This window comes from Larimichthys crocea, chromosome X (genome assembly GCF_000972845.2).
Source record: "Larimichthys crocea isolate SSNF chromosome X, L_crocea_2.0, whole genome shotgun sequence".
Classification (NCBI taxonomy): domain Eukaryota; kingdom Metazoa; phylum Chordata; class Actinopteri; family Sciaenidae; genus Larimichthys; species Larimichthys crocea.
This window is the reverse complement of record NC_040020.1, coordinates 7726294-7749897: the sequence shown is the minus strand read 5'-3', so window position 1 is coordinate 7749897 and position 23604 is coordinate 7726294. Positions and strand designations below refer to the sequence as shown.

Sequence of the window (23604 nt, the reverse complement as noted above, 5' to 3'; positions counted from 1 at the left end):
TTGAATCAGGCAGTCAGAGAGCTTCTCGAGGGAATCGCCGCTGATGGATCAGCTGACAGCAGCCGAGTATCTGGGCCTCCTGCTCGCTCTGCAGCAGCAGACAGAAGAATCATATCTGTACATTTAATGTACTGTATCATGTAGCCTTGTTTTTGCATATTCATGGTTCATCTGCATCGAGGAAGTCTGTAGACACCATTCAATGTTCAATGTGACGAATACACCACCGACTATTTTCTGGTTCTGGCAACAAATCACAACAAACAGATTTCTACAGTTTTTATTTTCCGTTCCGAAACGTAAAAGTGAATTCTGCTCAGAGGAAACATTAAAGTTTGATTTTAAAGTGATTCATGTCACATTAAGAGGATGGAGGCGGGTGGGGGAACCTCCACCTGAGGATGGCTCCGTCTGCGCTGGTGCTGATCAGGGTGCTGTTGTTAGAGCAGACCTTGATGCTGGTGATGCTGCCGCCGTGACCTTTTCCTATGTGGGTGACTACACCCTCCGCGTAGTCCCACACCTTCACCAGCTTGTCATCTCCACCTGTCGTGGAGAAAAGATGCCACTGAGCTCAAACAAACAAGTTCAAGTATCAAACGTGTCAGGAACTCGTTTCTTTTCAGATGAATCGTACTGAAAGCAGCAGCCACAGACGTGTGACGAGCTGATACCTGTCACAAAGTATTTGCCGTCCTGCGTCACGTGCATGCCGTTGATGGCCCCGGACTTGGAGCCCTCCACTTCTCTGATGACAGTACCGTCGTAGACCTCCCAGTAGGAAACCTGAGGACGGAGTTAACACACTGAAGAGTGTGACCCGCAAAACAGTCTCAACTCAGAACTTTGTCCAATCTTAGACACTTCCTAAAGAGTCTAAAGAAACATCTGTCTGTGTGAGGACGTTCAAGAACCGGAGACTGCTTTGTAGTCAGCGTTAGAGATCTGAGTTTAACGTGGCTGCAGGTCGACAGAGGAGCTCCGTGAGCAGCAGGGGAACATGTGACGAGCCGTCACGTTACTAACAAGCTTTAAGAAACGAGCCTCATCAGCTGATTCAGAGCTCCTCACACTGCTCCACAGTCGCATACATACATCTGTAACATGTCAGCTTTATTTTGGAATATTTAAGCATATATAAAGTGTGTGTCTCTTTCCTTACACCTTTTGACCGCTTCCTGTCGTTCTATTGGCTGACGGCACAGATGATGCAGCTGACTGAGCGTCTCTTTGTTGTCGTGCTTTTGTTCTTTAACATCATTATTTCCTATTTTGGTCACATACAGCATGTGACCTCTCACTCTGCATGAAAATGAGCGGTTTGAGTCTATCAGCATGTTTATACTCACGTCCTTTAAGTTAAAGCACTGCATGGAAACGTGTCAGTATTCAGCTTTGTGACTCTTCTTTCAGCTCATACAACATTTTTAAATATTTATTTAACCTAATGCTGCAGAAAAAACTCAAATTTCATTGGACAGGAGGGGTGTGATGTAATCTGAAGAGTAACTAGTAACTAAATGTGTCAGACAAATGTAGTGGAGGGAATACATCTCTACATCCCTCTAGAAGCTTTACTAGACCTTTACTTGAGTAAATGTACTTAGTTACATTCCAGCTCTGCCTCTCTCTCTCACACACACACACACACACACACACACACACACACACACACACACACACACACACACACTGCTGATCGTCTCTGCAGCTGTCAGAGCATCACAAAGCGACGCTGTTAGCTCGAGTTATTTATAGCACAGAACCAACCAAACGCCACCGTCGCTCCTTTCTTCTTATTTATCAGAGGAACCTGATGACGTCTTCAAAGTCCGCTCCGTGAACGGACGGATGGACGGATGTGATCATTAGAAAACATCGAGTCCTCACACACTCACATTCGCAGTACATCAGACTGACACAGTACTCTACGCTGTAGTCATTTACTGTTTGTGCCCAGTGAATGACTGTAAACCATTTCACAGTAAGTATAAGTACACTGTGTATTCAGTCAAAAACTACAGTACATCATAGTTACTGTAAAAATGACAGTAACTATGATGTACTGTAGTTACTTGTCAACAGTTAGTCACTGTGACTTCCACAGTGAGCGGTTTGCAGTGCAGCTTGAGACTGTTGAACGTTGTGGTTTTAACAGCCTTACTGATGCTGCTGGACTAACCTCTGTCAAAGTGTTACGTAAAGTTCATGTTACACAGAGCTGCTCAGAATAAGGCCAACATTTATAAAGTGTCTCAGACAGGATTTCATTTCTGTGCACAGAGCCTCCAACGCATTAAAGCAGGGAAACGTAATCTCACACAGACGTATCGAATGCTGCCGGAAAGAGGCAGAGAGGAACAAAAGGCTCGCTCAGAGGAAGAACAAGAAGAATCTTATTTATAGTTTTTCTCTGGACTTTACAAGCCACAGGAACATTTCTGTTTATTCACGTGGAAAGACTCACTGATATCATTTCCACCAAATAACTTTGCAGAGCGTAATTTAGGAAAACAGCCACGAGCAGAGGGGGATCGTTACAAACAGCAAACTCAAATTCAAAGAAATGAGGATGCATCCAGTCTGATGTGGATGACATCACAGTCATGCTTTACATACATATCTATATATACAGTAACCCCGCCTCGTGTGGTCTCTGTCTCTTCCTCGACCTCTCCCCTCGTCCTCGTCTCATTTCAGCAGCTTATTAAAGACTCCCACCTGTGCGAGTCGCCTTGGTCCATCTGTGTTCGCTCTCTCAGCCTCGGCGACAACAACACGCCAGGAAATGAATTACACGCAAGGCGAGGCGACAGATTAACATCTTCATACTAACGAGTCTGTTATTCCTCATCGTGAGCTTCAACTTTCCATCTTCCTTCTTTTATTTCAGCCCGTTGGAGGAATCAACCAGGCACTAAGACAAGTGATCGTGTTGTTCAGTGGACGTTTAACCAGGAACCTGATTCAATGTGATTCTGATTTAAGAAAAAGAGACTGAAGAGAAGAAGTCTGTGATAACATCTGACCTCCTAAAACCAAAAAAAGTTCATCTGCAAAACATCCAGAAGAAAACACAGCGCTGACCGAGTCGATGGGGAATATTAGCTCCCTCGTCAGGCTGGACTCTGTCTGGTCCTGGTCTTGTCTCGGCCTCAACGCTGTCATGTTTTATATTATATATATATTTGACAATGAAGCGACGTCAGTCATCAACAAAACCATCAAATAAAACAAAGACTAAACCCTCACATGGCGCCTCACGTCGCTGCTATGCAGATGACACACAGCTCTATCTGTCATTTCCACCTGATGACCCAAACCTCCGACACACCAACACGTCCACATCAAAGTTGACTCCCTGTCCATGGTGAGAAACTTAGACACCGACCTACGTGAACGTCCTCATACAGACGTGTTACCTCCTCCAATGAACGACGACTAGCTCAGGACAATCCAAACTTTTCTGTCTGTTGTTCCCCGTTGGTGGAACCAGTTCCTACAGATCAGGGGCGTCCCTCTCTACCTTCACAGACCTCCTGAAGACCTCCAGCTCTTCAGAGAGGACCTCCTCTACAACACTACCAACAGCTGGACATGACACATCTGTCCCCCTACAACTGTCCCTGCACTAACATGTCCTCGTCACACTGATTTTAACTTATTGTGAGTCTCTAAATGACTAAATGTAACCACCATCATCATTCAAACAACCTCTCCCTGACCTTCCATTCCCTCGTCTCCGCCCCTTCCTCTCCGATCGCTTAACTTTCTGTGAATTTGCTCAGAGATGCATGCTGGGATGTGATGAAGGCTTGGAGAGAGAGAGAGAGAGAGAGAGAGAGAGAGAGAGAGAGAGAGAGGGAGCAGAGCGATGGTGTTTGTTCTCCCAGACAGAGCGCCTGTGTCCTGGGATGAGCAGATGGTGGATCTGGCTGGAGCTCGGGCGGCACAGGCAACATCCGCAGGAAGGCACGAACACCACAGCAACCCCCCCACCACCACCCGTCTACCTCCGCCCGTCCCTTTTCCTCACTCAGCACATCCACGGCGCTGTGCTAATCAGCACAACTTGTCCTCGCCGCTCAGTGTGCAGGGGAGGCGGCAGTGTGTGTTTCAGTGTGTGGCCGGGTGCGAGGGGTGAGGATGAAGTGCACAATCAAGGAAACGAGCGTTTCACTCTGCTCCTGACCTTCTGTGCAGGAGCGCTGCAGAGTTAATCAGAATGACTCCCAGAATAACAGACTTTAAAGGGCGGCTGAGTGTTTTAGTCACGGCGACTCGCAGCCAACACAATGCCTTAATTATGTTGAGCTGAGAAACAAATTACAAGCTTTTCAAACTAATCTGTGGACAAGCAAGTGTGTGTGTGATTGTGCAAGTCGTGTGATCTGAGCAGAGCGGCGGGCTTTTCTCTCAGGCTCACAGGCTGCAGATTAGAATAACAATAACAGCATAATGAGACGTCTAGATTACAGACGTCTCTCTGCGCCCTGAGGGATCGTCAATCATTACAACCACCGACCGCAGGTTTGACGCCTTCTTACGAGTCAGTGTGTAAAACCACCAAAACACACCTGAAAGTCTCCAGGAAACAGGACAGAGTGTAACGTTATTCTGCTCCATGCTGACGGCTGATTCAATTAGCAGCAGTTAATTAGCAGTTTGCTGCTTTAGCCACGCCCCCTGAGTGCAGGATGACATCATCAACAACTTTTTATGGTTTGTCAGGAAATGACAAACTCTAAAATACCTTGAAGAACACCTGAACACACTTTGTGTCCATGCTGGACAGACAGAGGACAGAGGAATGATACATTTCTGATTATAATAACAGATTATAATAATTGTGATTTGAATAAAATAAATAATGAGTTAAAGCATCAACAGTCTCAAACTCACCTTTCTGTCGGTGCCACTGGTGATGATCTGGTAATCCTCTGGGTGGTAGCACACCGTCCGGAACATCGTGTTTCCTATCACCATCTGAAGACTCATGAAGCGCCTGCAGCAAGACACAGGAAGAGACAGAAAAGAGAGAAGAGACAGAAGAGACAGAAGAGACAGAAGAGAGAGAAGAGACAGAAGAGAGAGAACAGAGAGAAGAGACAGAAGAAACAGAAGAGAGAGAAGAGACAGAAAAGACAGAAGAGACAGAAGAGACAGAAGAGAGAGAAGAGAGAGAAAAGAGAGAAGAGACAGAAGAGAGAGAAAAGAGAGAAGAGAGAGAAGAGAGAGAGAGAGACAGAAAAGAGAGAAAAGAGAGAAGAGAGAGAAGAGACAGAAGAGAGGGAAGAGGCAGAAGAGACCGAAGAGACAGAAAAGATAGAAAAGAGAGAAGAGAGAGAAGAGACAGAAGAGAGAGAAGAGACAGAAGAGACAGAAAAGAGAGAAGAGAGTGAAGAGACAGAAGAGACAGAAGAGACAGAAAAGAGAGAAGAGACAGAAGAGAGAGAAAAGACAGAAGAGACAGAAGAGAGAGAAAGGACAGAAGAAACAGAAGAGAGAAGAGACAGAAGAGACAGAAGAGACAGAAGAGACAGAAGAGACAGAAGAGACAGAAAAGAGAGAAGAGACAGAAGAGACAGATGAGACAGAAGAGAGAGAAAAGAGAGAAGAGACAGAAGAGACAGAAGAGAGAGAAGAGACAGAAGAGACAGAAGAGACAGAAGAGAGAGAAAAGAGAGAAGAGACAGAAGAGACAGAAAAGACAGAAGAGACAGAAAAGAGAGAAGAGACAGAAGAGACAGAAAAGACAGAAGAGACAGAAAAGAGAGAAGAGACAGAAGAGACAGAAAAGACAGAAGAGACAGAAGAGAGAGAAGAGAGAGAAGAGACAGAAGAGAGAGAAAAGAGAGAAGAGACAGAAGAGATGAAAGAAACAGAAGAGAGAGAAGAGACGGAAGAGAGAGAAGAGAGAGAAAAGACAGAAGAGACAGAAAAGAGAGAAGAGACAGAATAGACAAAAGAGAGAAGAGAGAAGAGACAGAAGAAACAGAAGAGAGAGAAGAGACAGAAGAAACAGAAGAGAGAAGAGACAGAATAGACAGAAGAGAGAGAAGAGAGAAGAGACAGAAGAGACAGAAGAAACAGAAGAGAGAAAAGAGACAGAAGAGACAGAAAAGAGAGAAGAGACAGAAAAGACAGAAGAGACAGAAGAGAGAAAAGAGACAGAAGAGAGAGAAAAGAGAGAAGAGACAGAAGAGAGAGAAGAGACAGAAGAGACAGAAGAAACAGAAGAGAGAGAAGAGACAGAAGAGAGAGTTTCAAAGTTTGATGGTTTGATGAAACAAACACCTGAACAACTTTGGAGAAGAACGAACGAGGAGCACATGCTGGAAGACTTTAATCCACAGTGAACAAACGTGACCACTGTCTCCTCGCAGGATTACAGGATTTAAAGCTCTTCATGAAGACTGAACTGGATTTCTTCCTGCTGTTTCTCCCTTGTTACAGCTCACACCTGAAGGCAGCACTCTCTAACTTGTTATGTCTGGTGTTTGTATGGAAACACGTGGTCGTGGTGTTGGGGTCACTCACACTATGTCCCAGATGATGCAGGCGCCGTCTGAGCTGGCGGTGACACACTCTTTGTCGTCGCTCTTGATTTTGATGCAGGACACGGTGGCTTTGTGCTCCTTCATGGTCTCCAGCAGCTGATGGCCACGCGAGTGCAGCATCCAGACACGCACCTGCAACAGGTGAAGCACCAGACCCTCTCAGGATGGTGGTGCTCGTGTCTGTGTGTCTTCATCTGACGAGAACACTGAACATGTTGGACGATGGAGCTGTGCACTCACCTGGCCCTCTCCTCCTCCGCTCACGATCCTCTTGCAGCTCCTGGTGCCGGCGATGGCGGTCACGCCCATCCTGTGCGCGTCGTGAATCATGAGCATGAGCCGACCGCTCTCCGGGGCGAAGATGCGAATGTTCCCGTCGTTCCACGCTGGAAGAAATGAATGAAAGCATGTTTTCTCTTCCTGCATCACTGAGGAACAGAAGCTGAACGACAGTGTGTGTGTGTGTGTGTCCCACCACTGATGATGCTGTGTCCGTCAGCCATGACCTCCAGAGAGTTGCAGGTCATGTTGGGGACAGTGATGCGCAGCAGCTCTTTGGGTTTGTCGATGTGCCACAGCCTGATGTCCTCCTCAGAGCACGTGGCGAATAATTCAGAGGATCCGCTAGAAGAGAAACAGAATGAGGAGAGACGTGCTGACATCAGGCAGTGTACAACAGACAGCTGACCAATTAAAGGGGATGAATGAAGGAGCTGCTGCTGTATGAAGGTATGAGACCTTTACTGACAGAACTATGGGGGACAAAATATTAGAAACACTTCACAGAACATCTGTTTTTCTTCTTATCTCCTGAGTTTATTTGACTTATTTGCATATTTTATTAATGTTGATTTAAAAAGAAAACTTTGACTTTGAGACTCTTCATGTTGGTTTTTCAGTTTGTGATGGATCAACGTGGAGACGAGCGTGTGTCACCATCTAGTGAGCACAGTGAGGTACTGCAGCCGTGCATGATGATCAACGGGGTACATGTCTGTCTGTCTGTCTGTCTGTCTGTCTGTCTGTCTGCCTGCCTGTCTGTCTGTCTGCCTTTCTGTCTGTCACTTACGAACATATGGCCACGTCCTTCACGGCGCTGCTGTGGCTGGTGGAGATGAGTTCAGGTTTGAAGTCGTCGTAGCTGAAGCGATACATCTCAGCGGCCTCCGTCCCGACAAAGACCTGCTGGCCCTGCCCTCTGATGGCGATGGAGGTCACGCCCTTTTCCAGCTGCACCTCCCTGACGTGGACAAATGTAAAGAAAATAAATTATAATATTATAATAAATACTGTTACCCAGTCTGATCTATTCTAACGGATGACTCTGGTGATACAGTCATGTGACTCACTTTAGAGTTTTGAAGTTAGTCCTGGAGCACAGAGTGAAGGTGCCAGATCCAGATCCTACAAGCAGGTCTCCAGACTTCAGGATCCTGAGCACACTGACACCCTGCACACACACACACACACACACACACACACACACACACACACACAAACACACACCAAGGTGGCTGAGTTTGAATATAGAGGCTGAAATGAGCTTCAGAGAGCCGGAGTGTGACCGCGATGACCCACCAGACTGTACTTCTTCTTAGCTGGACCACAGTCACTGAGGAGCCCCGTCCTCAGGTTGATCTTCATGATGTCTCCGCTGGTGGTGCCACAGAAAATAAACTGGTCGTCCTCTGAAATCTAAACATTCATACAGACAATGAGCGACACGAGCATGACTGAGCTTTGCAAAGCTCTGACAGGCGTCGTACCTCGATACACTTCACGACCCTCTTCAGCTTGCCGGTCTGACACTCTGTGTGCCGGATCTTCCTGTTGAGGAGGTCCAGCTCCCAGACCCGCAGTGTCCCGCTGCCCAGAGACAGAGCAGCGAGGTGAACACACTCTCAGTGAACAAGAAGACTGATGAACATGGCAGCAGACACACACACTGACTCACGTCCCAGCAGAAACAAAGATGTTGTCGCTCTTGTTGGAGTACTGCACGGTGAGGCAGTGTCCGGCGCTGTGGGCTGAGGCCGGGCTCCCACAGATGGCCTGCTTGGTCTCGATGTTCCACACCACGATGCTGGAACACACAAAACAACAGATCTGCTCACAAACTATTCAGTAACACATCATTGTTCTGGAGTTTTCTCTCCTGAGGTTAACGAGGTCCCGTGTGGGCCTTGAGGTCCCGTGTGGGCCTTGAGGTCCCGTGTGGGCCTTGAGGTCCTCAGCAGTATTAGTTGTTTGTCTTTGGTTGGGAACAGTAGGTGCCAGTCTATCTCAACACTGTGGTGTCCAGGGTCACAGAGACCTGTTGCTGCCTTCATAGACATAATAGATAGCTTGTTGTTGACGGTCCAATCTGCGTAAACAGACATCTGTGTCTCCAGACTAGAACATGCTGACAATAACACCTCCATGGGTAAAGACATTCTCTGTGACTCATTCTGGGCGTGTAGTATTTGTGGTGTTATCTTGGGGTTTAAAGTCGATCCACCAGGATGAGTTGGGCAGAATGTGAGACCGACTCAGGCACTTCTGATGAACTTTGAGAGTGTCTCTAATTCAATAAATAATACAGCATCAGACATCAGAGGCTCCTGAACACTTTCTGAACTCCTGACCTTTGACCTTTGACTTCAGCAACTTCTCCACAACAATCATGAGTTTGCCTGATGGTGTTTACCTGCCGTCATCCTGACCGCCGAGGGACACCAGGTACTTGTCGTTGGGAGAGAAGGCCAGCGCCTCCACCTTAGCTTTGTGGAGCTCCAGCTGGGCGTAGATTGTTCGCTGTGCGTAGTCCCAGATGATCACCAACGCCTGCAAAGACACGTTTGTTCAGACTGTCACAGGCGATGCTGTAAATGCGTTCAGTGATTGGATCGTAACCACGGTTACCTGGAAGCCCATGAAGTTGACCTGTCCAGAAGCAATGTACGCTCCACTTTTGGACACCGAGACGCAGGACACGTTGTTGGTGTGTCCACAGAGGAACTCCTGTTTGCCGTCTTTGATCCTCTTCAGGACGATCCTGCAGCCCAGAGGATAGACCAGGTGCTCGCTGTCAGGGTGGACTCTCAGGCCGGAGGTCACGTGACCTGATGGAGCACAGTGTGAACTTTATTTATTACATCACAACGTTCATGCAAACGTTCAGCCCAAAGAGTGAAAACAGAAACGTATAGAATGAACAGAAGTCTGTGAAAATCCACAGATAGATAAATAAATAAAATGTGGCCATGACAAATAAAAGACAATACAGTTATTAAACACACAAAATTAAAAAAAACAATAACAACAGTAAAATGTTTAAAAGTAAATAAAAGTGCAGGTGTAGCATAGCATAACATAACATAACATAGCATAGCATAGCATAGCATAACGTAGCATAGCATAACATAACATAGCATAGCATAACATAGCATAGCATAGCATAACATAGCATAACATAACATAGCATAGCATAGCATAGCATAACGTAGCATAGCATAACATAACATAGCATAGCATAACATAGCATAGCAGAACATAGCATAGCATCACATAGCATAGCATGACATAGCATAGCATAACATAGCATAGCATAGCATTACATAGCATAGCATCACATAGCATAGCATAAAATAGCATAGCATAACATAGCATAGCATCACATAGCATAGCATAGCATAGCATAACATAACATAACATAGCATAGCATAACATAACAGAGCATAGCATAGCATAGCATAACATAGCATAACATAGCATAACAGAGCATAGCATAGCATAACATAGCATAGCATAGTATAGCATAACATAACATAGCATAGCATAGCATAACATAGCATAACATAGCATAGGATAGCATAGCATAACATAACATAGCATAACATAGCATAGCATAACGTAGCATAGCATAGCATAGCATAGCATAACATAGCATAGCATAACGTAGCATAGCATAACATAACATAACAGAGCATAGCATAGCATAGCATAACATAGCATAGCATAGCATAGCATAACATAGCATAGCATAACATAGCATAGTATAGCATAACATAACATAACATAGCATAGCATAGCATAACATAGCATAACATAGCATAGCATAACGTAGCATAGCATAGCATAGCATAACATAACATAACAGAGCATAGCATAGCATAGCATAACATAACATAACATAGCATAACATAGCATAGCATAGCATAACATAGCATAGCATAACATAACATAACATAGCATAGCATAAAATAACATAACATAGCATAGCATAACATAGCATAAGATTTAACATTCAAATGTAAACTATAGTTTTTCTATTTCTGTCCTTGGATGAGCAAACAGCAGTAACTGTTTAACAAAGTGCAAAATAAAATGTTTCTTTAGGTGAATACAGTTAACAAACACTTCTTCATATCATCATAAATAAATAAATGTTTCTTTAGATGAATACAGTTAACAAACACTTCTTCATATCATCGTTTCAAACTCACCGTTGAAGCCGATAACAGCTTCCAGCTGGAGCTGAGGCTGGCTGGGAGCTTCCATGCTGACCGTGTAGCTGTGTGAGATTATTTATAATATATAATTCACCGATAATCGATTATTAATTACGGAGACAGACCCGTTAACTCTTCAACCACAACACCAAACACACGTTACCTAGCAACGGCCCGGGCTCTGGACCACGCTGATTGGTCGGTGACACGTCACTGCTGCGTTCACGTACACTCGGATTTTTTTTATATCTTCAAACGGAAGATAATTAGATAAATGAGGGGAATTGTGAGAACAGCTCATTAGGTAATGTTAAGAGACACATGTAGTAAGACACCAACACAAGAACAACTATAATATTAATACATTTTACCGTGTTTGTAAAAGTATGTAAAAACAGAACAGGGGTGTTTAAAATGTAACACATTTTATTTAATATTTCTATTTTATTTTTCCATATTTTACCAAAAACAGACTGTCTGAAACCTGGACATAGTCTCCGTGACGTCCCCACAGACTGTCTGAAACCTGGACGTAGTCTCTGTGACGTCTCAGCAGACTGTCTAAAACCTGGACGTAGTCTCCGTGACGTCCCCGCAGACTGTCTAAAACCTGGACGTAGTCTCCGAGACGTCCCCGCAGACTGTCTCAGACCTGGACGTAGTAAACATGTATACATATTAAGGCGGTCACACTCATCTAAAACATGAAACTTTATTGGTGTTGACAGATTTTGGTTGAATTCACATTTTTATCTGCACAAATAAAAACACGACTTGAATATTTTGGACTCATTGTGTTTCTCTGCAGTGAACTACAGCACTATGGAATACATGTTTAAAATATGTGGAGTCACTCCACCATATACATGACACACACATCAATATAAAACAGTGACACAGCACTTTTCTGCTCTGAGTCAGCAATGTCAGTTTTTGGCTTTTAACGGTTTCTGATGGCAACAAAAGTCAAACTATCGTTTATGAAATGCAGTGAGCTGCACGGAGAATATTTCTGACGGACGCCTCGTCAAACAGCATGGAGCAGATCCAGCTGACAGGAAGTCAGACACAGAAACGGTTTGATTTTCAAAATAAAACACTCCAGATCGTTAAAAACAGACGATGACGTACTCTTCTTACTCACGGCAGAAAAACATCAACACATCTGAAGTTGACAAAGTTTGGTGGTCAGAACGCTTCTGAAGCTGTTCAGGGGTACGAGTGAGGTAGTGGATTACATCAGAGTAATCTGATACTTAGTGAAGACTGGCGACTGTTTATCGTACGGCTGCAGAGACTCGTCAGCGTTTCATTATTATCTTTATTCAGAGCTCAGAGAACTTTGGTTGTGACAGATCTTCTGAGAGGTGAAGACACGAGCAGCTTCAATGTTCAGCCCGTGGCTCCAGGATTCACAGAGTCTCCTTCAAAACTGGACATGTCTTTGCTCGTGTCCATCGACATCTGTCTGTGCGTGTGCGTCCTCCGGTGTCGGCTCAGAGAATGACTCCAGGAAAACCTGCGACCGCAGGTGAGGCACAGGTACGGCCTCTCTCCCGTGTGCGTCCGTTGATGTTTGGTCAGCGACTTGTAGCGCGTGAAGGTCGCCCCGCACTCGTTGCAGATGTACTTCTCGGACTTAATGTGGACGTTCTGCTCGTGTTCCTTCATGTTGCCGAGCTGCGAGAAGCCTTTCCCGCACACAGGGCAGAGGTGTGGTTTCTCTCCGGAGTGGGTCAGTCCGTGGATGTTCAGGTCCTGGCGTGAGTAGAAGCCCTTCTCGCAGACGATGCACTTGTACGGCCGCTCGCCCGTGTGGCTCCTCATGTGTCGCTTCAGCCCCTCCGAGCGGGAGAAGCAGCTCTCGCACAGGCTGCACCTGAACGGTTTCTCCCCCGTGTGCGAGCGGAAGTGTCGCCGCAGCTCCGACGCCTTGAAGAAGCACATCCCGCAGTCGGTGCAGCAGTGAGGTTTCTCCGGCTGCTCCTCGTGCGTCTTCTCGTGCGCTTTGCAGTGACCCGACTCGGAGAATCCTTTCCCGCACACGGCGCAGGTGAACGGCTTCTCGCCGGTGTGCATGCGCTTGTGTCGGACCAGCTTGTTGAGCTTGCTGAACGTCTTGGTGCAGTACGAACACTGATGAGGCGCCTTGGGTTTCTTCGAGTGCGTGCGCTTATGTCTCTCTAACTTCGACGGCCTGTTGAAGACTTTCCCACAGTCGGGACACGGGTGCTTGTTAGTCCGACTGTGGCAGTTCTGGTGTCGGATCAGCTTCTCTTGTTGTGTGAAACTCTTCTCGCAGTGCTGACACTGATGGAGAGTCTTGGGCTTCCTCGTGTGGACGGGTTTGTGCCTCTCGAGCTTCGACGGCCTGTCGAATATCTTCCCGCAGGTGGAGCAGGGGTAGCTCTTGTCGCCGCCCTCTGGCCGCTTGGAGCTCTCGGGATCGGTGGCGGTCGAAGCGTCGTTGGAGTCAGATTCTGAGATGACCTTCACCACGATTTCGTCTGGACCTGAGGAACAGTCACATCAATCAATTTTCATCACCACCCACCCCGACGCCCCGTCCCCTCAAACAAAACCAGCGTGTCCTGACTCAGACTGACGTAGACGTACGGACACACACTTTGAGAAACTGTCAGTGTGAGCGCTGTGACTGAGTTATTATCTGAGAGCTGAAGGATAAAAAACATGAAGTCTTACTTTCCTCTGAAGACTCTGCTTTAGGGACGGATGCAGCGTCCGGGCCCATGACTGCAGCCTGCACACACACACACACACACACACACACACACACACACCATGATCAGTTCTGTATTGTTCAAATATGTGATGAAGTTTTTACATAAACAAACTATCCTGACGTTACTTTAGGTTTCTGTCTGAGGATGATGTCAGGACATGCAGTCACCCCGCAGACTGTCTAAAACCTGGACGTAGTCTCCGTGACGTCCCCGCAGACTGTCTAAAACCTGGACGTAGTCTCTGTGACGTCCCCACAGACTGTCTAAAACCTGGACGTAGTCTCCGTGACGTCCCCACAGACTGTCTAAAACCTAGACGTAGTCTCCGTGACGACCCGCAGACTGTCTAAAACCTGGACGTGGTAGTTTCAGTCTTATTTATCTTCATAACATAAATATATTTATTTATATCAAAGTATTCATACTGTATATTTATATATTTGTAATAGTTTTCATGTACTGCTCTGTTGTTTATCTCTGCACGTTACAGAGTAATCCGTTACTCTCAGTGTGTGATAAAGTTGAATCACAGACAGTCAGTTGTTGTTACAGACACACACACACACACACACACACACACACACACACACACACACACACACACAGTTAGCAGTTTGTTGTTATCTGGGCTAACGTTAGCTGCTAACTGTGCTAAAGCTAACGCCGTTAGCCGGTTCCGATGAACCGGTTCGGACCGGATGAAGTCCCACCTGTGTGCCGATGCTTCAGGCCGCGGCTCGTCACATCTTCAGCCCGCGGGTTCCGATCCAACAGCCCTCTGGGTAAAGCTAAGCTAACGCTAAGCTAAAGCTAGCTACAGTTAGCTCACCAAGCTACCGCGGTGACGTGTGCTGCGTTCAGGAGCCGCACGGAAACCTCGGCTTCAGGAGGAAGACTTGCTCTGTTATTTAACTGTTTCTGCTTTAAATACATGATTTATGTTGTGGGATTGTAACTATGAGAAGAAATTAGCAATTAATTATTTTAAATTTCAAAATAAAATGTCGATAAAGTTCATCAATAACCATTAATACAAGTTTACAATTCCTTTTTCTTTATCTCTTTTTATCTTTTATTGGCGTTTTCCTGAATCTTATCACAACAAACAGACAAAGAAAAAAATAAAACAATAAAAACTACAAAAAGTTTTCCATGTTTAAATGTTTTTTTAAATAGTCCCAACAGTCCTTGAACGCAGCAAAAGGTTTCAAAATGGGTCGGTTTATTTCTGGTAGGTAGAACCGGAGCCCGTCCCGAGTCCAGCTGTGCTTCTGGGTCTGATACACAAGTATTATGATGTGTATACTGTTCATGGGCTTCATACACATATTTACAGGCATACATACCGTCAATAATACAACATGATGAACTCAGAGAGAGTTAAATAAACAAATAAAATTCAGTCTGAGACTCGTTTTTTACTCCATTACATGCACAGTACAAACATAATGTTTATAATAAATCACACAGACTGAAAATAGTTTCATTGTGTATCAAATGCAGCTAAACTGTAAAAACAATGCAGAAGAGGTATTTACAAGCAGCCCTGCAGATTCAGATTCACCGTTTAAAGGTCCAGTGGGTCAGATCTGCAGAATATAATCTTCATAACTCTGTTTTCATTAGTGTTTAATAACCTAAAAATAACACTGTCTCTGTCACGTCACGGCCTGTGGTGCTGACCATGGAGCTTCTGGTTTCAAACTACGGGGCTGCGATTAGAAAGCATCACATCTGTGCCCGGTGGAATTTGACCTTTATGTTTTTGTGACTTTCATAACTACGGACTGCGCAGGTCCTCTTCCACGGAGTCCGCCATCGTGAAACGCCATGTCTCTACAGCCCAGACCAGACAAACTAAGACTCTACAAAAGGTCTGTCAGGGCCCTCACACTGCATGCTGCATGTTTCCATGAGGCGGGGCCCACACGTCACAGTGAGGCTATACAGATCAACCTAACGTGTGGACATGTCAGTGAAACTCACTCAGCTGCTTCACAATGTACACAACACAGCACAGAGTGACCCTGCTGTTATTCTACTGAGTGGGGAAACTGGGAGAAAGGGAGATGGAGTTCTGGATGCCCCACACTTCCAATGCCTGAACCTTGAAATGTCTCTTGCACAGTGGGATGCTCTTAAATGTGTCACAAGGCTCCGAGCATCCTCCCTCCAGGTCTTCCTGTAGGCGGAGCGCATGGCCGCCGTCACCACCTGAAAGAGGACACATGCATGAACGTTAACCAACCGACAGAGCTGCTGTGTTCTTCTAACGAAGGGTTCAGCTGACGTACCGATGATGAGCTGACTGTCGCTGCCTGCTATGAACATGGAGGCTTCTTGCTCCTTGGCTCTCTTCGGCTCTTTGGCTGTCATGGGTTCCTCTGACGGGGCAGTGAAGGGGATCGTCAGGTAGCTGGGGTCTTGGGGCGTCCCGGCAGGACAGGTCAGAGTCGTGGTGGAGGTGATGGGGCAGCAGCTCCGACTGGATATCTCACATGAGGGAGCGTTGTTCGCTCGAGGAAGCTGAGGGGAAGCTCTCCTGGTCATGATGTTGACCATAGCCTGCTGGTAACGCTCCATGTTGGGACGGAGCTGAAAGAGTAAAGCATGTTTCACACTTGATGTGGTTTAATGCAGCAAATGATACTAAAACACTCCACACGTTACAGCATGTGTGATGTCTCACCGTGAACACAAAACACTCTCCAGTTCCAAAATACGTGAGCCCATCCGAGTCATGCTTTCGTCTTTCTATCAGATCTGTTGACAGGAAGGCGCCAAAGACCTGGAAATGAGAATATTTCAGTACCATGGTCACTTCTCTGGACCAGAACATCTGAGACCGACTGACGGAAGTGGACTGACGAGTCCAGACTGGTTTTCTTTGAACGTTGAATCCTCTGAGATAAATTTACATTTTACAAAGCATCCAAACTTTTTTTGGATTCAGGGTTGTAAAAGCATTGAAAGAAAGTGTAGCCATGATTAGAGATGTACACATTTATGTAATATTTATTATTATATCTGGCATTACCTCTTCATCCACAGTTTTGATAATCAGAACCACCGGCTCGTGTCCCTCCACATGTGAGTAGAATCTGTACGAAAGACAAAAACATGTTGTCTTTAATAAACAGAGATATATATATATCTGTTGTATCTGTTGCTCACACTGTCAAACAACATTTGTTTATTTGTGTTTATTTGTATAAACTTGCTGTGTAAATTTATGGAAATGAACTTTTTAAATAGCACACAGAAAACTTTAATGGACATAATCTGTAAATTAAAAACCTAACTGTTATTTTAAGTATTATACCAATAATGATAAAGGTATACAGTTATTATTACTACATTATTTATACAGTGTTTGCCATCCTAAATTACATATAACACTACATATACAGTAGAAATTTAGATATTTTACTCTAATTTTACAATTTTTGTTTGGCGGCCCCTGCTCAGTCTTTTGACCTTTTTTGTTTGTTTGTTTTTTTACAGTGTAGTACACTGTGTGTATATTATATATATATTTATATATTTGTGTACACGCTGCTCAGTTATTTGAAATTCAACACAGATATGAGAGAAAAGTGTCAGTAATAACCTCGATGGTGTGTTACAAAATAAAAGACACTCCGTTGAGGATTAGTTCTTTCAGCTTGAGTTAGTTTTCTACATAAACAACATTCGTCACTGCTGAACTGTAAGTCACTTGACTTTCACCCAAAGCAAACATGTTTACAGTGAAAACACTCGCCTCTCTCTGTTATGTAACTCGACTGGGGACTGCTGGGACGTGCTGTTCAGCACGCGTTGATCCGTAATGACCTTACATTTCATAAAACACGTATTAACAGACAAAATGAAAAAAAAAAGACGGGAAGACTTTTGGTGCATGAAAGAAACTCACGAAGCGAGACTTCTTCCGTGTTCGCCCGTATTAAACAGCCTGATGGGGCTGAAAAGGGCAAATCGCTCAGGTATCCAGGCCCAGATGACTCTCATCCCGGTCGCCGTCACAACATTGGACGTGAAGTTGTTAAAGTCCACCGTCTCAACCACCTGCCTTTGGGAACAGATACAGCTGTGATGAGAATATGAAACGGACATAACATACAGTCAGAAAATTAAAGGTTCTTTAAAGGTTCTTAGAGGATGATTCTTCACGAAGGACTAAAGGTTCTTCATTTTAATTGGTGGGTAACAGCATTAGATTATTTTCATTCTGGATTCATCTGCAGATGATTTTCTCAATTAATCGTTCAATATTTTGGTTGATCAAACATTAGAAAACTGTAAAACATCCGTCACGAATTCACAAAACCCAAGCAAGCACCTTTAAAGGTTCTAAAAGGGTTCTCGTTGAGCTTAAATGGTTCTTCTGTTGCGTCAATCCAAAGTTCTATTGTTCTATTTCTGTACTAACCCACCTCTTCTGGTGTATGCTGACCCCTTTTTGCATGAGGGAGTCCTTATTGGCGTTGAACAGGAGGTTGAGTTCCCTCCGCATGGCCATGGGAATCTTGAAGGCCTTCTCCAGAAGCTTCTCAGCCGTGCAGTGGCGTGCTATGCTCTGCACGAAACTCTTCATATCCGTCCTGAAGTCCTCCACGTCCGCCACTCTGGATGATACGGACACTTTGTACAGGCTGAGCAAAGCCAGCGCCACCCTGCAGGAGGTGAAATACACTTAAAGTCATGAGAAACCAACACGCCCAGATCAAATGTGACAGCACAGCAGCAACAAACCTGTAGAGGACCTTGTAGCCTTCCAATAGGTAGACATCGAGCACTCTGATGGCATACGTGAAGGGAAGGTCCGCAAATATCCACATGATCCAATCAGAGTAAAACTCAAAGAGGTTCTGGTGAGAGCTGGCGATCAGCTTCCGGATCCCTTTGCAACATCTGTTCGCGAGGTCTCCGAAGGTCATACAGGAAGCGCGGTAGGTGAGGAAGGTTTCGTCGATGTAGCGCTTGTTGGCGTCGTTGTAGCAGATTAGTCGGGACACGCTGTGGAAACACTCGGCTTCGTCCTCGCTGAAGTGGAGGATGAGGGAAACCAACTCGGGCAGTATGGGGCAGAAGTTCATGTCTGGGAAGTATTTGCCGAGGCAAAGGAGGATCTTTTTGACAGAGTTCATGCCGACTTTGTTGAGACAGTATCTGAATAATGAAAGAAAAAGCAACAGCTGGTCAGAATCCAGAACAATCAAAGAACATTTTCTGTTCTTAAAGCTCTGACAGCAACACTTAACGTTTCCTGTAAAAACTCAGATAGGGACTTGTCGTGGATATTGATTGGCGTTTATAGCAGCCACTGCTAGGCACTGCAGCTAGGGCTATGAGCTAGTGTCAGCGACTACCTTCCAGTGACCGAACACAACCTCTGGACCAGCAGTGAGCAGGAACACAGCAGCCTACCGAGGTGGTTTTCTTGCCGGGTTTGGCTCCTGGCATCCCGGGGCTGAGTCAGTTCAGTTAGCTACACGGCTGCTTATCAATGTTTCCAACATAAAGTCTGTAAATCACCGGTGTGACGTTATTCCCTGTTGGTCTGTGTTTCAGTCTCACCGGTGACCAATGCATCGCGCATGGCACATTAAAAAGCCAATCACTAAATGTTACATTCACTCATTCTCATTCTCTCACCTGGGTATTTCTCCTGCCTCCATGTACTCTGGGACTGGGTGGGTGCTGATTTTCTGCTCTCCAAAGAGCTCCTTGGACAGCTCATAGTAGACATCTCTGTCTGGATAGACGGATCCACTGCAGATACAACATCAATCCACAATCAGATCATTCAGCTACGTGGATTTAAATTAGTCAATCCACCCTCAACACACATGATGTGTTTTATGACAGAAAATGTGTTTTTAAAGCGTCAGTGTTGACCTGGAGTTGATGCCGTGGATGATGTGGTAGTAGGCTTTGGCCCTGAGCGTGTGCGGCATGGCCCAGAATCCTCCTCGGCCCATTGTTTTCAGCTGCTGGTGGTCGCTCTTCAGGATCCGCTGGTATCTCTCTGCAGCTTCGGGGTCTATTTTCTCCCAGTCGACAAACTGTCCGTACTTCATCCCCGAGCTGGAGCAGATCTCCCAGTCGTCCGACTCAGAGATGGTCATCATGGAGACCGGCTTCAGGTTGCCTTTACTGCCTGAGCAGAACACACATACACACATTTAGATCTTCAGGTTTTTAAACAGGACTCCAGGCCATCACAGGTGATCATAAAAACAAGATCTCAGTACCGTTAAGTTCTCTAGATGAGGAGTGCTTGTTTGGTTTGGACTTGGAGGAGACTCGAACACCATCCCCTTCTCTCTTTTTGTTCACTTGGGACTGGATCACGGAGCCGGCCCTCGGGCCCAGTGGACTGGACCTCATAGAGTTTCCAACATCATAGTCAGAATGAAGCTCTGACGTCTCGTAACTGTAAAAGGACCTGCAGGACAACAGACTGAGTATTCATTTTGTATTTAGTCATCATTCTGCCTCTTTTTGTTGTTTTTTTGGTTGCAAGCAAATCTTACCACATAAAAATCCACATAAATATAAAGACCCGTGTTAGCAGCACAGGCCTGTAAGGTGAATGTGCAAACATACCTGGAGCGAGGTCTCAGGTAGGTCTGCTCTGTCTGCGTCTGCACACCGTAGTTCTTGCAGTCCTCTGTACTATAATAAGAGTGAGACCTTTGCCTGCTTCTTCCTCCAGCCACCGAGCCCATGTCCTGCTCAGACGAGGTGCACATCGAGATGGTGTTCATGTTTCCACAGTTGGAGAACTCCGGCGTTCTTGAAATATGAATCATCTCGAGTCTTCAAGTCTTCAAAGAAGTGCGAGTTAGGAAGGTGTGTGTGTGTGTCACCTGCATGTTCAGGAGGATCCGGCTTTATATATGCATGTGGGCTGAGTCTGCGTGACGTACGTCAGGTCTGTTTGTTTGTGGTGACGTGTTTTAAACTTCAGCGACATGCAGCGTCTCATTCTGAGAAGTCAGTCATTCAAACTGGGAATAAATGTTTCCAGATCACAAAGAACAAACACAAACTCCAGCGTCCTTCAAATAACTGAAGGAAGGAAAATTACATAAATATATTATGATTTGATTTCATAACGTTACTCTGAGCACGACAACTATCATGAAGTGAGTCCTCTTGATGAACTTTAATATTTAGTGTGTCCACCTTTGCAGCAGTTAAAGCAGCACATCTCTTTGGCATCGTATCAATATAGTTCCTAAGAACTTCCACACTAATGTTATCGCATGCCTTCTGCAACTCAAAGCTTTCCTTTGAATGTACAACAGATCAGGTCTCAGAACGAGGTGTTGGTGCAGATGTGTAGATGTTGGTATTTCTCTGAAAGTGCTTCATGCATAACATCGAAATGCCAGACGAGTCCATTCCAAGAAGTCTTCCTGCTGCTATTATTCTCCACAACACACAAATGTTTTGATCCAAACACCAAACTGTTTGTTTATGAAACATAAAACCTCGACAAGAACTGCCTCATGTGGGCTGCACATGTAACCGAGGTGAAACACAAACTCTTCAGCCTCCGCGAGCAGACGGCGTGCTGTCGTTCCCTCGTGTTGATTTCCATGAAGGCTGGAACGATACAGATCACAGCTGAGTGAAATCAGGACCCGTATTGTGACACAGTGTGTGAGTGCCTGGGGGGAAGTTTTCCACACTGTTCCTGCAGAATGAGCAAAATGTGTTCACACGGCGTCACTTCAGATCAGAAACACGTCCGTCTGATTAACACGGAAACATGGAGCCAAATTCACAATCAGAATCAGGTTTGTCACACTGAAAGAATTTATTTTGCTGTTTTGATGGATAAGAAACATTAAAAACAAGTAAAAACATATGAGGGAGACAAAAACCAAGCATGGGAAGATGGATGGACTTCTTGGAGCTCTTCTGTGAAAATATACAAACGCTCTCTGATGAGTGTTGGCTGAGGGAGATGAAACAAAGAACGACGTGTTGTCAGAGCGTTCAAAGAAAACTGTCAAAGTGTTGCATTGCATTAAGACATGATTTGTTGTTCACTCAATAAAGTACAGTTTAAAAAAACTGCAAAGATAAAAATGAAAACTAAATAAAACAATATACATTTATACATATCTGTGTACAACAGACTAAATGTAAACAGTGGATAAATAATCATTTATAATGAGCACAGAATGTTATTTTCACAGTGACAGCGTGTGTTTGTTTTTCTGCAGCGCCGGCCAGAGCGCCGTTTATTTTTGATAAATGAAACATTTTAAATTTTCAGAACATGTGACAAAGGAGAAAACATGGAAAATTTTAAAAAAAAGTTATTTTTTATGTTATAATCTGACGTTGGAGGATGTTGATCACAGACTCACTGTGTACAGCTGTTTACATGTTTTTTTATATAGACCTGTTTAGACTGTTAATTCTGTCCATATTGCCATGTTTATATTCATATTGATAATTCTGTTTATATTGTTCATTCCAATTCCAATATTGCCATATTTATACTATTTATATCTCTGGACTTGCCACTGTCTTTTCTATTCTCTGGTGTCTTTTAGCTTGTATATATTTTTATTTTATATTTTTACATCTTCACATATTTTGTATTGTATATTTCATGTTTATGCTGTTTGCACATGTACATAAAGCAGCATTGATGATAAAGTCGATTTGATCTTTTCTGTTCCTCGCAGCGTCCCGTAGTGACGTCACACCAGAGATGCTACAAAACAGGAGATGCTTCCTCCAAACGAGATTTGGGGGACTGGAAGTGAAGCAGGTTGTTGCTGTAGCAGAGAGTGGTTATAAAGTTATTCACGTTTGTTTTTTTAGATCAGCTGATCTGAATCTGTTTGATTAAAACAAACAAAGACACAGAGAAGAGTGACGTGGCGCCAAATCTCGCGAGATCTGGAACAAAGTCGTTCCTCCTGAGTTCTCGTTGTAGAAACTCTTTGTTTTTGTTTTGTTCGCCTCGTGAGTTGTTTTTTAATCTTTGATGACGAAGAACATGTGACCTGAGCTCACGCGCACACACAGAGGCTGACGTCACGTGGCACCAACAGGAAGTGCGGCGTCTCCCGCGCACAGCGTCTCTGCGCGGGAAGCTTCCGGCTCGTGGACTCGTGGATTTGTGTCTCCGTGGGAAACTTGGACAAAATGTCTCAGGACGCCTGGTGAGTGACCGCGAGGCGGAGACACGTCACAGCCACTGTGACGTCATTAACCACGATAATGACGTCACAGTGTACTGCTAAACGCTGCTAGCTTCTGTGTTAGCTTCTCCTGCTACCTTTAAACCGAGTCAGTGTGACGTCACGCGACACCTCGACCGGAAGGAGGTTTATTATTGTCTATTTATTGTTTATTTTTTTTATTGTTTATTGTTCCGTCTCAGCTGATAAACTCTGACGTCAGGAGTTAGCAGTTAGCATCATGCTAAACAAAGTCACATGATGAAGCTGCAGACACACAAACACGTGACCAGAGCACTTCCTGTTTACATTTTATATTCACAGCATGTCTGTGAGTCCTCTGATGTCTGATGCTGTTTTATTTATTGAATTAGAGACACTCTCAAAGTTCATCAGAAGTGCCTGAGTCGGTCTCACATTCTGCCCAACTCATCCTGGTGGATCGACTTTAAACCCCAAGATATATTTATACATGTGTACATATTGCAGTTATGTATGTATGCATACCTTACACAGGCTAAATATATAACATCTATCATCTATCAACCATGACTACAGCTGTACTCGAGTATTTGTTCTGATTACATTACTT

General features: G+C 44.8%; 4 protein-coding genes across 4 annotated transcripts in view; 1 reads left to right on the top strand and 3 right to left on the bottom strand.

Annotated features, from left to right (window-relative positions):
- Positions 1-264: 264 nt before the first annotated feature.
- On the bottom strand, positions 265-11231 carry cfap52 (cilia and flagella associated protein 52). Its single transcript, XM_019258019.2, has 14 exons — positions 11048-11231; positions 9465-9664; positions 9250-9386; positions 8515-8643; positions 8327-8426; positions 8139-8255; positions 7910-8010; positions 7630-7800; positions 7036-7184; positions 6801-6946; positions 6541-6692; positions 4903-5005; positions 675-786; positions 265-546 (listed from the first exon to the last, which is right to left on the bottom strand). The coding sequence occupies exons 1-14, from the start codon at positions 11100-11102 to the stop codon at positions 362-364; spliced, it is 1857 nt and encodes a 618-aa protein (XP_019113564.1). The 5' UTR covers positions 11103-11231; the 3' UTR covers positions 265-361.
- A 499-nt stretch (positions 11232-11730) lies between these two features.
- LOC104933639 (zinc finger protein OZF) lies at positions 11731-14668 on the bottom strand. The gene is made up of 3 exons (XM_019258026.2): positions 14508-14668; positions 13757-13814; positions 11731-13566 (listed from the first exon to the last, which is right to left on the bottom strand). Exons 2-3 carry the CDS (start codon positions 13803-13805, stop codon positions 12446-12448), a joined length of 1170 nt encoding a protein of 389 aa, XP_019113571.1. The 5' UTR covers positions 13806-13814; positions 14508-14668; the 3' UTR covers positions 11731-12445.
- A 606-nt stretch (positions 14669-15274) lies between these two features.
- LOC104933644 (TBC1 domain family member 24) lies at positions 15275-20648 on the bottom strand. Its single transcript, XM_019258030.2, has 11 exons — positions 20410-20648; positions 20055-20248; positions 19699-19960; positions 19456-19572; positions 18553-18969; positions 18234-18473; positions 17714-17869; positions 16835-16898; positions 16487-16585; positions 16092-16392; positions 15275-16011 (listed from the first exon to the last, which is right to left on the bottom strand). Exons 1-11 carry the CDS (start codon positions 20613-20615, stop codon positions 15836-15838), a joined length of 2232 nt encoding a protein of 743 aa, XP_019113575.2. The 5' UTR covers positions 20616-20648; the 3' UTR covers positions 15275-15835.
- A 2192-nt stretch (positions 20649-22840) lies between these two features.
- Positions 22841-23604, top strand: part of stx8 (syntaxin 8) — a 56010-nt gene continuing 55246 nt past the window's right edge. Inside the window, 1 exon segment of the mRNA XM_027282708.1 lies at positions 22841-22994. Within this exon segment, the coding sequence (XP_027138509.1) occupies positions 22978-22994 (17 nt within the window). The 5' untranslated portion in view covers positions 22841-22977.